Here is a 17,027-nt window from a genome sequence, read left to right as displayed (position 1 = left end):
TTAGCTGAAGTCACTGGTGTGACCGACTTTATTCTGAGGTAACTGTGAAAAACTAGAACACAAATGGATTAAATTCCATATTTTAGTGGATTTTCCATGACTGACAACATGTGGTTTGATGCTCTGTAGCAGTTATTTTGTAAAATGCATCGTTCATTAAAATGTCTCTGGTGTTCCTTTATTATGTGTGACACCAATGAGGATCAGTAACACCAGTGACTCCTATGGAGAGACAGAACAGTGGACGTCTCTGTAGAATGACCCAGGTAATTATGGATATACTGTAGAACCCTGGGGCTCCATTTAGAACCATTTTATGCTTAAGTGTTTTTTTCCACGGTGACATGGTTCTTCAGGTTGATGGAGAATGTGTTGTATATGATTCTACATACAAACCTTTCTGAAACTGGTTCTCTATAACACACAAAAAGGGTTCTTCTATTATTACAAGTGTTATACAGCACAGTCCTAAGAACCTTTTAATCATGATTAGGGTTCTTTGAGTGTTCATGTTTCTTTATAGAACAATCTTCTTTACTAAAGGACCCTGGAAGAACTATCTTTTTGAAGAGTGTAGCAATAGAACTTTTTTGGTGCTATATAGAACCCTTTTCAAAAAGGTTCTACACAGAACCATCTCCAGCACATTCTCCATCAACCTGAAAAACGCTGTCATGGTGCAAAGAACCATTTCAGCATGCAAATGGTTCTTTGAGTGTTCACGGTTCTATTTATAACCAATTTCTTCACTAAAGAACCCTTAAAGAACCTTGAGAGAACAGAGAATTCCACACCAAACCGCTCTAAGTGAACTTTTTAACTATTTTATAATGAAGAAATTTTGAGAAATCAGTGGAATTTTGTGGAGTTCCACATTTTGTAAGATACAAAGTGTGATATTTCAGCATTTGTTCTCATTTTAATACACGTCCCTTCATTTTCAGTTTCATGACGAAAACAAACCCATCATAATTTACATGGAAAAACTCTGATAACGCTCGACTGCCCGTGATTACAGAACAGAAGAAGGAAGTAAAACCACAAAAAACACAGTGTTATACCACACCCCCATACACACACACACACACACACACACACACACACACACACACACTCACACAGACACACCCCCATACACACACACACACACACACACACACACACACACACACACTCACACAGACACACCCCCATACACACACACACACTCACACACACACACACAGACACACATTCACACACACACACACACACTCACACAGACACACCCCCATACACACATGCACACACATTCACACACACACACTCACACACACACACACACACACTCACACAGACACACACAGACACACACACACCCACACACGCACACACACACACACTCACACAGACACACACAGACACACACACACACACACACTCACACACACACACACACACACTCACACAGACACACACAGACACACACACACACACACACTCACACACACACACACACACACTCACACAGACACACACAGACACACACACACCCACACACGCACACACACACACACACTCACACACACACACACACACACTCACACACACTCACACACACACACACACACTCACACAGACACACACAGACACACACACACACACACACACACACACACTCACACAGACACACACAGACACACACACACACACACGCACACACACACACACTCACACACACACACACACACACACACACTCACACAGACACACACACAGACACACACACACACACACACTCACAAACACACACACACACTCACACACACACTCACACACACACACACACACACACACACTCACACACACACTCACACACACACACTCACACACACTGTGTTTGCACTGAAACACGATACGCTGCATTGTTCCAGCTTTGCTGGTGTGTCTGTTGGATTTACGTATCTCTCTCACTCATTAACAGGCGGCTGCTGCGAGTTCTGAAATGGCGGCTCTGTTAGTCCTGACCTTAATGACCGTCAGCTCTGTCCACTCACAGCCGGCGGGTGAGTTCAGTACACTAGAGCTCTGTGATCTGCAGGACGTTCACCGTGTCACAATTTCCTTCATTCCTAATAAGCTGCATAATGAACTCAACATATTAACAGCAGCACGTGAGAGAACCTTTCACACTCAGTGTTTAACCAGTATACACTACAAGTTTGAGTTCTATATAGAACCCTTTCGATATGAAATGGTTCTTTGCGTGGTGAAACAGTTCTGCAGATTGATGGAGAATGTGTTGTATATGGTTCTATATGCAACCGTTTTGAAAATGGTTCTGTGTGGCACCAAAAAGCATTATTCTATTCTACACACTCTTAAAAAGATGGTTCTTCAAGGGTTTTTTAGAAAAGGGAATGGTTCTATACAGAACCATCTTATGCTTAAATGGTCCTTTGCATGGTGAAACAGTTCTGCAGATTGATGGCGTATGTGTTGTACATGGTTCTATATAAAACTTTTTTGAAAATGGTTCTGTGTGGCACGAAAAAGGGTTCTTCTTTTGATACAGGCTTGACATCATAACAACAGAAGAAACCATTTGGGTGCTATTTAGAACCATTTACAGCATGTTCTCCATCAACCTGAAGAACCATTTCACCATGCAGAGAACCATTTAAGTATGAAAATTGTTCTTTATAAAACTCATGGTTCTAAACAGAACCATTCCCGTGACTAAAGAACCCTTGAAGAACCATTGTTTTTAAGTGTGTAGGCTATATGTATTAATAACTTTTACATGAGATAAAAATATTTCAATGTGAACATCAGCAGAGCACGTTCTTTGCTGGATCACCATCGGCTGCATGGCAAGTGACTATGAGTCAGAATATATATAATAAAAAAAACATTATTTATAGTAAATTAACATTTTAGTCCATCTGCCTGCAGTTTTAACTGCTTTCTGTCAATAAGACTATAAGATATAAGAATATTAAAACATTATTCTAACTATTTCTTTTTAATTCCTCCATATTTTAAGCAATTTTATCTTGTGAAAGTGTCTTACTCCAGTGGTAGATCATTTTCCTTGTTTTGAGAAATAATGCTTAAAATGTGCCATAAGCAAAATAATTTTAAAAAAGTGAAAAAATGTCTAGAAATAATAAAAAAAACTTAGAACAAGATAATAATCTTACATCATCTCTGAACTTTTATATTAGATATATTGGCTAGATTTCATGTTTTCACTTGGTAAGAAATTGGTTTCTGCAGTGCACATCTACTTTTACATGTACACTGCAAAAAATCATCCTGTCAAGTGAAATTATCTTAAAATCTTCACTGTAAAAAGTGGCTCATCAGATCTACCTAAAACAATGACTTCATGTGGTGACAAGTAAATGAACTAGCTTTATTCAACCTTTATTACAATTTTAAATGAATGATTCTCCAAATCAGTGTAATTTTTTTTACATTTTTGTTAAATAAAAGTAGTTCAACTGCTCGTTACTACATGAATTACATTTTTAGGTTGATCTAATGAGCCGTTTTTTACGGTGCAGTCGATGAATCTGATATTACTCATTACTTTGAGAGACTATTGTAAGATGATTGTAGGATTATTTAACTTATATTTCTAGACATTTTAAATTTTAAATCTAGTCAGTGCATCTAATATTTCTCATTGTGAAACTGGGCTAAGAACATTATAAGATTATTCCACCTATTTCTAGACATTTTTACTGTTTTTAGTGATTTTAGGCAGTGAAATGATCTCAATATATTGGCAGATAATTTTCAAGCATATTTCTTACAACAAGCAAAGTTGTTGGCCAATCTAGTGAGATCATTTATAGTTACTAAAATTACCTAAAACAAATAAAACGTCTAGAAATGAGTTAAATAATCTTATAAGCTTAGAAAATGAGAAATATTAGATACATAGACTACAATTAAGATTCACTAATTTCACTAGAGAACATATAATTTTTTGTCTTTGTTATGATCCTTGACAGTCAGCAGCCTCAGTGCTGTAGTTTTTTCTGTTGACCTGATGGATTAAAATGTTCACAGCTGTTCTAGACGACTAGAACAGAGTTCACTGGTGTGATTGTGTTGCAGGTTTTCATCGATTCAGCCTGCTACAGGCGTGTGACGAGACCAGCGCTGATTTCTCTGTTGTGTACGACGGAGAAAAGCTTGTTTATTATGATTACAAAAACCAGCGGACCGTCCTGACGTTGCCAGACTTCGCTGATCCAGTCGAGGGCCCTGATCTGTCCAAACCAGCTCTCAGAGGAGAAAACGTCTGCAGGCAGGCGTTAGCCGTGTTAAACGAGGCCTATATGAACCCACCTGAAGAGCTGGGTGAGCTTCAGCTCCTCTAATATTAAAATGATCAGGAAACAGAGGTTAGCATAGAATAGAATTCTTTTCTTGGGGTCTGAGAACTAGAAGGTTCTATCAGACATTAATTGTCAAACATCAGTTACATAAATGTAGTTACTTATTTAGCGCTGATTTATTGTTTCTGCTGAGAATTTTTTGAAAGCAAGGTCTGTTTTTTGGCGAATGGTGTTGGGTTCATTTCTGGCTGATTCCAGGTTGTTTAGCTGTTCTTCTGTCACAGCTGCCGACTGAAAAGCTGCTCAGTGGTGATGACAGTTTGGGAATTTAGTGTAAGGAGCTGGAGAACGAACTGCCGGCTGTGCAGCGAGTGGGCGGAGCTCGTTACTCTGACGTAGCAACAAGCTGCTCGTTAAGGAACTATAATTTGGTGAAGGAACTGCGAACATTAAAACATATTAAACGCCGCGTTCACGGCCCAGTTTATTAATTTATTACTGTATTTATTTAACTGTTGTATTAAAGCAGTAGAACACTCGAGGAGTGTGTTATCGCCAATAACATCACGGCTGTGATGATCTACGGCGACCAAATCACAGCCGTGATGTTATTTCACTGTAACACACTCCCTCTGTGTTCTACTGCCTACTGATGTGGTGTTTCTCACAAGAAGCTTGTAGACTCTAAAATGAGTTCCACGCTCACTCGGATCAACACGAACATCTACAGCTACTCAGAATTACGTGTGAAGAGAAATGTAGACTTTCTCTTGCTGCTCAAGCTGCTAGCATATAGGCTAATAGCACTAGCTTCAGAGCTAGCCGATGCTAACTTTAGCTCTGTGTGTTTAGAACCTCCCTGGACCTCCATCTACCCGAAAAACGACGTGAAGCTGAAGACAAAGAACACACTCGTCTGTCACGTGACTGACTTTTTCCCGCCGCCGGTCAGAGTGTCCTGGACCAAGAACGACCTGAACGTGACGGAGGGCGCGACCCTGAGCCCGTACTACCAGAACAGTGACGGGACGTTAAGCGTGTTCTCCACGCTGAGCTTCACTCCAGAGGAAGGAGATGTTTACAGCTGTACGGTGGAGCATCGCGCGCTGGAGCAGCCGCAGACCAGAATATGGGGTCAGGACTTTATTACAGTAAAGCCACAGTTCAGTCAACAAACACATTTATCCAGTCTATGAAAAAAGCATTTATTTATTCAGTTTATGAAAGGATTTTGTATGTTACTTAGTAAATGGATAATTCTTTAAATGGTAGCTCTTATTAATGCACAAGTAACAATAAAAACTTAATCAAAATAGCAGAAAATATTCAAAGTCTTTTAAATGCTACTCAGGTCAGGCCTAGTCATTGAGTCATTATCCCTCTACTGCGCAAATTATAAGAGTAAAGCTTAAAAAATGAACTTTTCTTTTGTAAAATTGACCTGATTATGAAAATCAAAAGTAAGTTTTAAAAAATAACGTATGTGAGGGACCTTGAGGCCACTTGTGCAACTATGTAATAAATAAATGTGAAATAAATAAATAAATAAATAAACAAGTGAAATATGAAAAATAGAATTTTTCAATGTAAAAGTTTGGAATGAAAATCAAAATATTTGTTAATCTTTAAAACTATAAATGCTAAAAAGATCTGAGTTTGTTTTCAGAGAAATTCTGTTAGTATTTTCAATAATGATATAAAGTAATGCGTCAATTTCTGCACATCAAACAAAACCATGTTAAACAAAGAATTAAATACATGAATTTAGTGATTGTTTCAAGTAATCAGAACACTGTTTATCATTGCACCCTGTAGAGCTCACTGGTTTCACTCTTCTGCTGTGTGTGTGTGTGTGTGTGTGTGTCTGTGTGTGTGTGTCTGTGTCTGTGTGTGTGTGTGTCTGTGTGTGTGTGTGTGTGTGTGTGTGTGTGTGTGTGTGTCTGTGTGTGTGTGTCTGTGTCTGTGTGTGTGTGTGAGTGTATGTGTGTGTGTGTCTGTGTGTGTGTGTCTGTGTGTCTGTGTGTGTGTGTCTGTGTGTGTGTGTGTGTCTGTGTGTCTGTGTGTATGTGTATGTGTGTCTGTGTGTGTGTGTGTGTGTGTGTGTGTGTGTGTGTATGTGTGTGTCTGTGTGTGTGTGTGTGTGTGTGTGTGTGTATGTATGTGTATGTGTGTGTGTGTGTGTGTGTGTGTCTGTGTGTGTGTGTGTCTGTGTGTGTGTGTGTGTGTGTGTGTGTAGATGTTCAGGTGGAGCAGTCGAGTGTGTTTCCCTCTGTGGTGTGTGTGGTGGGGGTGTGTCTCGGTGTGATCGGAGCAGCTGCTGGAATTTTCCTCATCTTCAGAGCGAACGCCCTCTGCAGCTGAGTCACTCTGGACGCTCTGATGAGCCTGATGGACCGCGTTCTATCTGTACTGGACGCAGCGGAGGTCATTATAGGAGGGAGAACCTTACAGCAGCGGCACCGAGAGAGACTCACACTTTACAGCCTCAATGAGGTTCTTACCCAGTTTCTCCCCCAAAACACGGCACTCCTTCGGTGGAGCAGCTTCACTTTCAGAGAGGAGAGAACTTGAAGAGCCTGCACTCCTAAAGAAGATGGTTCTCCAAGGGTTCTTTAGTAAAGACAATGGTTCTATACAGAAAACACTCAAAGAACCATTTCATGCTTGAATGGTTCTGTGCTTGGTTAAATGGTTCTTCAGATTGATGGAGATAAAATGTAAGAAACCAGTTCACAGTGCAAAGCATTTAAATGGTTCTTTGGGTGTTTAAGCATGCAAATGGTTCTATATACAATTCATGGTCCTATGTAGAACCATTCTCTTTACTCAAGAACCCTTGAAGAACCGTCTTTTTGAGAGTGCATATTAAAAGTATGCAGTATAAATGATTTCTCAGTAAGAGAAACATCTTAAATCTAGTCAATTTATTTCATATGTCTAATTATGACACTGTTGTAAGAATATCATAAGATTATTCCACAGTTTCGATGTGTTTTTACTCATTTTTACTTAATTATATCTTGTTAAATTGTCTTATTTCTTTGGCAGATCATTCCCTACAACAAGTAAAATTATTTATGTCAATTCTGAAAACAAGTAAATGATCTGCAAGGAATAAGACACTTTCACCTGATAAACTTACTCAAAACAAGTACAAATGTCTAGAAAAAAGTTCAACTATCTTATAATATACTTACAATGATCTTGTAAAGAGAAATATTAGATATATTGACTATTTAAGATGCTACAAAGTCATTTTCTGCCATGTAGCTGCTGCTTCAGTGCTGACTGATCTGTAAATAAACTCAAATCTGGTGGTGTTTCCCTCGATAGCTAACGTTAGATAGATTATCTGCGGGTTCTGTGGGACGACTGTGCTGATCTGTGTGTTTTTATGCTTTTGTACAGTAAATGTTAAAGTTAGTGGTATTAATGCACAAAACACTGAAGTAATTAAGATTTATTATTTATTGTCGTTCGCATAGAGAAACACTCAGAAACCCTGTACAGTGAGACTCTGCTCTGCTCTGCCTCCCACACTACAGTTACTGTACAACACTCCATAAATACCAAGTAAAAACAGCAGAGGAGTGAGATAAATATATATATATATCAATAATAAAAAATATATATATGTTTAGATTTTTTAATTTGTTCATACATAAAATTTATATAATTTAACAAGTGACACTTTTTTTAGAATTTACATTATATAATTTAACATTATATAATTTAAATAAACAGTAATGCGACTGTTTAAAAGTTTAGTGCTGCTGATTTCATTCATATAAACCAGTTTCTCTGAAGATGTGAGTATAAAATGATTCTATGATGAAACTAATTTCTTAGTGTCAGTCAGTTTGTATGAAGTTTTGAAAATGAAGATGTTTTGATGATAAAAAGAGCTGTGAGTGATTTAATGATCACTGATAAATCTGTACAGCACTGAGAATGAACTGATAAACAAACTGACACCCACAATGACTCATATGTGAAAACCTCACTAATTAAACAGATCATCAGAGAGTTTTAGTGAATAAACAGAAAATTATAGCTTATTATTTAATAACTCTTCCATATTTCTATCATGTCGTAACTTTGTTGTTCCCAAAACACTGTAAACTGTGAATAAAGTGTTGGTTTTAGTTTTGGTGTTTATAGTATTTCAATCTACACTGTATGAGTTATTACTGAATAACAGTTATTATTATTATGACAAGGGACCCAAACTTTTGAGGGGTAGAGTGTATTTATATAGTGCAAATAAAAATAAAATGTTGTCGTGTGTTTGAGCTACACAGAACACTGACCACAGCCTGGACATTTACAACCCAGCATTAAAAGTAAAAATGTAAAGCTGATTCACTTAATATGACCAAAAGACAGTGAGGAGTAACCAAGGTGTGAAATACAGGGGGTCTAGGTGGGTCCAGGACTCCCTAATTAACCTCTAGGACCCCCTGAATGTCAAAATTCTGGGGGGTCCCAGAAAATTCATTGTGACATTATACTCAAATCCAGACTCAGTGAAGCTGATTGTTTATCTGCTTCCCCCACAATCAGCTTCTGTCTCTGGTGTTCTTAACTAACTAGATCAGCACTGTATTTTTAATGCTGATAAATGTAAATGAGCTCTGTTCTGATTGGCTGGCCTGTACTGTGCCCTCATTCCAAAAGCAGTGCAGGCTGAAACACGCCTTGTAACTTCAGTGTAAGTGGGTGGAGCTAAATGACTGTTGGCTGAATAGGCAGGTATATGTAAATTAGTTCATGTGACATCACAAAACAAATGAATTTAAACAGATGAAACAGATTAGATTCTATATATGGACGCAGGAGTGAACGGCTCGTTTTGAAACTTCAACAATGTCTACATACTACATCCAAATTCGGTTTTCTGTGATGTGACCCTTTAAGTCCATCATGCACCTCCTAAAGACAGCTACAGTGGTCACTCTCAGTCAGGGCTCTGACCTTCACCTTTACTCACACAGTGATGGAAATTCCCAGGTGTGGTTCCACCTGCAGAGGCCACGCCCCCTCGCCTGGAGAGCTTATCTCAATCACAACGACCTTCTAGAGGAACAATCAACCTCACACACACACCCCTCACAGACACACACACACACACACACACACACACACAAACACACACACACACACAACCCTCACAGACACACACACACACACACACACACACACAAACACACACACACACACAACCCTCACAGACACACACACACACACACACACACACAACCCTCACAGACACACACACACACACACACAACCCTCACAGACACACACACACACACACAACCCTCACAGACACACACACACACAAACACACACACACACACACAACCCTCACAGACACACACACACAAACACACACCACACACACAACCCTCACAGACACACACACACACACACCACACACACAACCCTCACAGACACACACACACACAACCCTCACAGACACACACACACACACACAAACACACACACACACCACACACAACCCTCACAGACACACACACACACACACAACCCTCACAGACACACACACACACACACACACAACCCTCACAGACACACACACACACACACACACACAACCCTCACAGACACACACACACGTTTGTCTTGCTATACATATGAGGACGTCCATAGGTTTCTATTGATTTTTGTGTTACTGTAGCTATAAAACACTACACCTAAACCTAACCCTAACCTTAACCTCAGTATTCAAAAGGCAATTTTTCTGCTCTTTTAATTTTCAAATAAAAAAGTAATGGGGGTGAAAACGACACATATAGGATGACATGATAGGAATATATGAATTTTTTCTCAAGTGAGCAGATTTTGCTGCTCCTCACTTGAGAAAAAATTCATATATTCCTATCATAGTGAGGACATGGGGTCCTCACAAGTATAGCAGTACAAGAACACACACACACACACACACACACAGAGACATGCTAAACTACACTCTTAAACAAGATCATCCAAAACCATCCTTCGTGGGAGTGCAGAGAAAAGTGTTCCTCTGTGTAAGAAATACAGCGCTGTGTAAAAGTTTTAGGCCCCTAATCACACCAATCAGAGCCTTTATCTGTGAAATAAGCATGTTTGTGTTTGTAGAATCACCACACACACTGTAAAACATCTGCGTTCAACACAAAAAGAAAAAAGGTACATTAAGCAAAATTATCTGCCAATACGGTGAGAAAAATATACTTAATAAGATTATGTGCTGTAAATAATCTTCGCATTGTAAAATCATTGATTGGTTCACTGTTTTAAGGCACCTCATCTGAATTTAAGTAACTTTAATCTGATCTTGTGCCACTATAATAATCAGAAATACCCAAAATGAAGAGAATTAATCTCGTCTTGAACAGCTTCAGTCTCAACTCCACAGAAATGCTTTTATATAAACTAAACACGTCCTTAACTCAACACTGTCATGATTAAAATGATGAATTTCTGAAAACACTTCTCAGAATGAGACACTGAGTGTTTAAAAAGCCTCTCGTATGATAATAAACCATTTAATTAACTCCAAACAGATGAAGACGGTGGGTTAAAGGAGACAGACTAGACTACACTCTTAATAAAATATGGTTCTTTATGGGTTCTTTAGTAAAGACGGTGGTTCTGTACAGTGTGATCCACATCTGCACAGTTGTTTAGTGAAGATGAAGCAAATTCATCCTTATTTCCTCTCTTTAACTGATCAATCTTCCCTCACAGAGGAGCGATAATAATACCTGAGGTCTGTTCTGAGCTGTGTGGTTGTGTGACACTGACACCTTGTGGTCAGTGGGTGTAATTTCACAAACAATATGATTTACTCCAGCGTATTAGTGGAAACAAACAACATCAATCACAATAAACAACAATAAACAACAATAAACAACAATAAATCACTCTCTGTTTACTTTAACTCACACTTCTGTTACTTTTGTTCTGTTTTATGTTCGTTTAATGTAGATTGTGTAGTTGCTGCTTCAGATTGATGGAGAATGTGTTGTAGATGGTTCTATACAGAACCTTTTTGAAAAAGGTTCTCTATAGCACCAAAAAGGGTTCTACTATTGTAACAAGCTTGACGATCCACAATTAAACCCATTGCCAAAGAAACAGCAGACGGACAGACAGATGGGCAGGCAGGCAGAAAGACAGACAAGCAGCTGGACAGACAGACAGACAGACAGACGGGCAGGCAGAAAGACAGACTGGCAGAAAGACAGACAAGCAGCTTGACAGACAGATGGGCAGAAAGACGCATAGGCAAAAAGACAGACGGGGGGCAGACAGACAAAGACAGACAGGCAAATAGAAAACAGAAACAGACAGACATTAAGATAGAAAAACAGATAGATAGACAGAGAGACACAGGCAGGCAGATAGACAGATAGGCAGACAGACAGACAGAAAGGTGGATAGCCAGACAGACAGGCAGGGAGACAGATAGGCAGGCAAGCAGACAGACAGGCAGGCAGATAGACAGACAGACAGACAGACAGACAGACAGAAAAACAGGCAGATAGACAAACAGAAAGACAGACAAGAAGATAGAAACACAGAAAAACAGACAGACAGTCTCCTCCATCACGGGCAACGATGAGTGCAAAACTGAAAGTCGTTTGTGAGCGTGAGAAACTGCAGAGCTGTTCTAGGTCATGACATCTTGTGGTGTGTGTGTGGTTTTATAAGACGGTCCAGCTGGTCCAGTCCGGTCCGGTCAGTGTCCACAGTTAAAGAACTGAGCAGTGAGCTCTGCAGTGCTGATGGGTGAAGTAACACTGCAGACTGGAGTGACTGTGAAAACGACTGTGAGTGAATCTGTTTTTATTTCTGAGAGCAGCAGAGGAACACACACACACACTGACCACACACACACACACACAAACTGACCACACACATACACAAGCACACACACACACACACTGACCACACACATACACAAGCACACACACACAGACCACAACACACACACTGCAGTCTCACCACACGAGCAGCGCTGCTGTATGAGGGTCCATGTGAACCAGTGCAGCTACTTATAGTAAGAGCTGAGCACTATAGTTCACTAATATTATATATTCTAGTAAAATTAAAGCACTAAACACTGACCGAGCACATCATTAAGTCCATCTCCTTGTTTCTCCTCTCACTGTCCACTTTATCAGCTCCACTGACCATATAGTTTCACTCTGTAGTTCTACAGTTACAGACTGTAGTCCATCTGTTTCTCTGCATACTTTGTTAGCCCCCTTTTACCCTGTTCTTCAGTGGTCAGGACCCCCATGGACCCCCACAGAGCAGGTACTATTTGGGTGGTGGGTCATTCTCAGCACAGCAGTAACACTGACGTGGTGGTGGTGTGTTAGTGTGTGTGACACCTCAGTGTCGCTGCTGGACTGAGAATAGTCCACCACCAAAAATATCCAGCCAACAGCGTCCTGTGGGCAGCATCCTGTGACCACTGATGAAGGACTAGAGGATGACCAACACAAACTGTGCAGCAGCAGATGAGCTATCGTCTCTGACTTTACATCTACAAGGTGGACTGACAAGGTAGGAGTGTCTAATAGAGTGGACAGTGAGTGGACACTGTTTAAAAACTCCAGCAGTACTGCTGTGTCTGATCCACTCAGACCAGCACAACACACACTAACACACCACCACCACGTCAGTGTTACTGCAGTGCTGAGAATGATCCACCACCCAAATAGTACCTGCTCTGTGCTGACCACTGAAGTACAAGGTGAAAGAGGTTAAATGTAAATATTACAGTAATATTAAAGCACTATAGTACACATTGTAGTAATATTATAGTGCACTGATATAATATTATAGTAATGCTGTATCATTATAGTACATGAATATTAAATATAGTCATATTAAAGCACTAAGCACTACATTAATATTAAAAACTACAGCAATATGAAGGCTTTACAGCACAGCAATATTAGATATAGTAATATTAATGCAGTATAGATCAGAGTCTGGAACACGTCTGCACTAAACAGACACATTTAAGTAAACTTTAATCTTTTAATCTCTATAATTCAGGTTATACATGGCAAAATAAAAGTTGCTCATGTGTTTTTGTTATTTAATGTGTGCAGTACATCATTTATAGAAAGAACATGTTCGTCCAGATATGATCATGACTGTGTTTGTTCTGTATTAACCATCAAATCAAGCTCAGGGACGTTTTTTGTAATAATAAAGTGTATTGTGTGTGTTTTGTAACCAATTACACTGAACAGGAGTTCAAACAGCATTGAAAATATTTTGGCATTAACATTCAGAATTTTTTGCTTCATTTAAAATGAGTACACTGGTCATTTTTTAAAGTAAACAGGGATTTTAAAACATGTACTTTATATATAAATATATATATTATACTTTATCATTTACTATTCAGCATCACAGCTAAGAAGAGAGTGAACGACGCTGTAAAAGCCTCATTTCACCACAAAACCATCATCATACAGTGACTGCTTTCAATAAATAGCATAAATTCACCTGCAACATAAACAGCATCAGCATCAATTAAACATCACACGTTTCCCCCTCGATCTGCTGCGGCTTATTTTAATCAAATAAACAGAAATGACTGCAGCCGTTAAAGGGCTTCACTCATTATTAAAGGGAAAAGGTACTATCTGTAAGAAAGCAGGGGAAAAAAACAACATGCTAAATAAAAAATCAATAAAGAAAAATATTTGGATGCTGTTTTAACTGTCCTTTTAACTGTGATGGAGCGTTTAGTAAAGCCTTATTCTGTAAAATGCAAGTATTTCACTTTTTAAACCATAAGTGACCTGAGCAAATGCTAGCTATACTCAGCTAACTACGCTCTTACACTTTAAAAAGTTTTAGTAAAGACAGAGGTTCTATATATCCATTATTACTCACAGAACCATTTGCGTGCTTAATTGGTGGTGAAATGGTTCTTCAGATTGATGGAGAATGTGCCGCAGCACCAAAAAACGTTCCACTACTGCTATAAGCTTGTATACAATAGAAGAACCCTTTTTGGTGCTATACAGAACCATTTGTGAAGAGGTTCTGTATAGAATCACGCACAACAGATTCTCCTTTAATCTGAAGAGCAATTACACCACCATTTAATCACGCAAATGGTTCTTTGCGTGTTCATGGTTCCACATAGAACTGTTAACTTTATGGTTTCTATTATATTTTTTTTAGCAGTTTAGCCATGTACAGCATATTTACTCCATAATCAATATTGGCAGTATTTGAGCAAATACTTAGTAATAATAAAATAAAATAAAATAAACATTAAATTTGTCCATGATTGTAAAAATAACCAGCAGCAGGTTTTTATTTACCCTGCTAGCTAAGTGTTTACGTTGTGCTAGCTAGGCTAACGGCAAGTCACAGTATACTGCTGCAGACGACAACACTGCTCCATTTTTAAACGTGATCACTTAAAATCAGCTCAGAAAAGTTAAGATGATATTAAATATGAGATTAAAAACTGTGCTCAGGTCATTGTTTTCGCATGGCTAACGTAAGAGCACGGTATTCCGTACGCTTCAGTATTCCATACGCTTCAGTATTCCGTACGCTTGCAAATATTTCTGTCTGTGTAATAAAAACCACTTTCTTGACATTTGTCAGATACATCTGAGACGTTATCATATATCCTTTTTTCCATCAAATCGGTTGGAAAGACCATCTAAGCTGGGTTTGGACATCAAATCTATGCAGATAGTGACCGACCCCCCCGGCGCCACACAAACATGGCGGGTGGGGAAACCCAGGGATGCGAATGTGAGTGGGGTGGGGAAACTTTCACGGCCAGTTAAAATGCATTTTAGCACGTTCAATCATATTTAACACTAAAACGAATATTAATCAGTGGATCATCACCATGAAACACAGCGTGTTTAGTACTGAGCTGTTAATCTGAGTTTACACCGTCAGCTAATTTACCTCAGCAGACTCCTTTCAGCTGCGCAGCTTCACAGCACTGACTCACTTTACTGGGCTTTTTTCATGGTAGCCTCATTCACTGCACACATTGTTTATATTAATTCACTTTTATAATAAGTATAATCAGTTAATGTCTATTTTTATGCAATTAGATTTCATAAAACTTCTAATAAACTGCAGGGAAAACACTGCAGGGAAAACACTGCAGGGAAAACTGCTCCCTCTGTGGAAGCTGGTGTAGGGAGTACTGGCAACACAGATGATGTTTTTTTCTTATTTCTTTAAAAGTATTGGCCCAAATGTGACCAATCAAAGTGCATATTGGTTGCTAGGCAGATTTTGCAGAGTCCAACCAATCATTAAATTGTGTATGACTTCGGGTATTTACGCAATAACTACTGAAACGCGAAAAGTGTCGAAGTACTGCACGGAATACAGTGCTCTTACGTTAACTGGGCTAACTGAGCTAACTGAGCTAATGGAGCTAACCGGGCTAACTGAGCTAACGGAGCTAACCGGGCTAACTAAGCTAACTGAGCTAATGGAGCTAATGGAGCTAACCGGGCTAACTGAGCTAACTGAGCTAACTGAGCTAACCGGGCTAACTGAGCTAACTGAGCTAACTGAGCTAACCGGGCTAACTGAGCTAACTGAGCTAACTAAGCTCAGCTTTTCCATCCAAATGAGCCAGATCATGTTTGGTGCTGCTGACAGAAGAGCAGTACACGCTTAAAAAGAAGACAGTTCTTTAAGGACTATTTAGTACAAGCAATGGTTCTGTTTAGAACCCTAAGCTCTATGTAGAACCACTGGCATGCTTTAATTGTTCTCTGCATGGTGAAATGGTTCTTCAGACTGATATAGAACCACATACAACACATTCTCCCTCAAACTGAATATGTCACTATGCAAAGAAATGATTCTACATAGAACCAAGAAGGGTTAAAAGCTTAACTTCGCAATGGCTGAACCCATTTGGTGCTACATAGAACCATGTATGATACATTCAGCATCGAACTGAAGAACCATTTAAGCCTGAAATAATTCTACACAGAACTCCTGGTTTTAAACAGAACAGCTGCCTTTACTGAACAACCCTTGAAGAACCATCTTTAGACAGTAGCACAAGTGAAGTAAATACACAACATATATAAAATGCATAATAAAAATAAATAAAACTAAATCTACAGTATTCACTCTGGCTCTAATTACGTTTGCATTATAGTGGTTCTGTAACTTGGAGACTTTTTTTGGGGTATTAAATCATATTCTCACACAGGATTCATTAAAATATTACAAGTGAGGGCGATATCACCACATTTAAAATTGCACTCCCCCCAAACTTAACCATCTGTACCTTTCCGTATAACCTGGTGGGTCAGTTTCTCGGACATGGACTGAGTTTAGCCTAAATTATATCTGGGTTTAAGCTTAGTCCATGTCTGGGAAACTGACCTGTAATGTGCAAATATCTACAAATCTATAATCATGGCTCCAGCCTGGACTTTAAGACCATGTAATGTTTCATTGCTGTGCATTAATAAAGATATCATCTTCACTCTGTGTACATTTACTGAAAAATAGCCTGTATCTGTACATCTTACCTATTTAGAGATATACAGCCTGAATTTTAGTTAGTCAATGTTCTCCACAGACATGCTTTCATTAAAGGGGAATTCCACCAGCTTTTAAACATTCCTGCATAATTAAGTGGTTAAG

The 17,027-nt window shown here is 39.0% G+C and overlaps 1 protein-coding gene across 2 annotated transcripts; it reads left to right on the top strand.

The window, feature by feature from the left end:
- Window positions 1-214: 214 nt before the first annotated feature.
- Window positions 215-8,014, top strand: LOC118813015 (H-2 class II histocompatibility antigen, A-U alpha chain-like). Of its 2 annotated transcripts, none has more exons than XM_036578131.1 (6): window positions 215-266; window positions 945-1,029; window positions 1,964-2,045; window positions 4,108-4,353; window positions 5,184-5,465; window positions 6,568-8,014. In XM_036578131.1, exons 3-6 carry the CDS (start codon window positions 1,985-1,987, stop codon window positions 6,690-6,692), a joined length of 714 nt encoding a protein of 237 aa, XP_036434024.1. In that variant the 5' UTR covers window positions 215-266; window positions 945-1,029; window positions 1,964-1,984; the 3' UTR covers window positions 6,693-8,014. The 2 variants fall into 2 exon arrangements, with proteins under 2 accessions (XP_036434024.1, XP_036434023.1); XM_036578130.1 differs by having other exon boundaries at window positions 945-1,032.
- The last annotated feature ends 9,013 nt before the right edge of the window (window positions 8,015-17,027 follow it).

This window comes from Colossoma macropomum, unplaced genomic scaffold (assembly GCF_904425465.1).
Source record: "Colossoma macropomum unplaced genomic scaffold, Colossoma_macropomum, whole genome shotgun sequence".
NCBI lineage: Eukaryota > Metazoa > Chordata > Actinopteri > Characiformes > Serrasalmidae > Colossoma > Colossoma macropomum.
Note: the sequence above shows the minus strand (reverse complement) of the source record. Positions and strands in the feature narration are given on the sequence as shown.

Excerpts from the sequence above, each read along its gene's own strand:
- LOC118813015 (XM_036578131.1), top strand. The coding sequence starts at position 1,985 with ATGGCGGCTCTGTTAGTCCTGACCTTAATGACCGTCAGCTCTGTCCAC. Across the intron at positions 2,046-4,107 it reads TGTCCACTCACAGCCGGCGG|GTTTTCATCGATTCAGCCTG; the intron begins GTGAGTTCAGTA and ends ATTGTGTTGCAG. Across the intron at positions 5,466-6,567 it reads GCCGCAGACCAGAATATGGG|ATGTTCAGGTGGAGCAGTCG; the intron begins GTCAGGACTTTA and ends GTGTGTGTGTAG.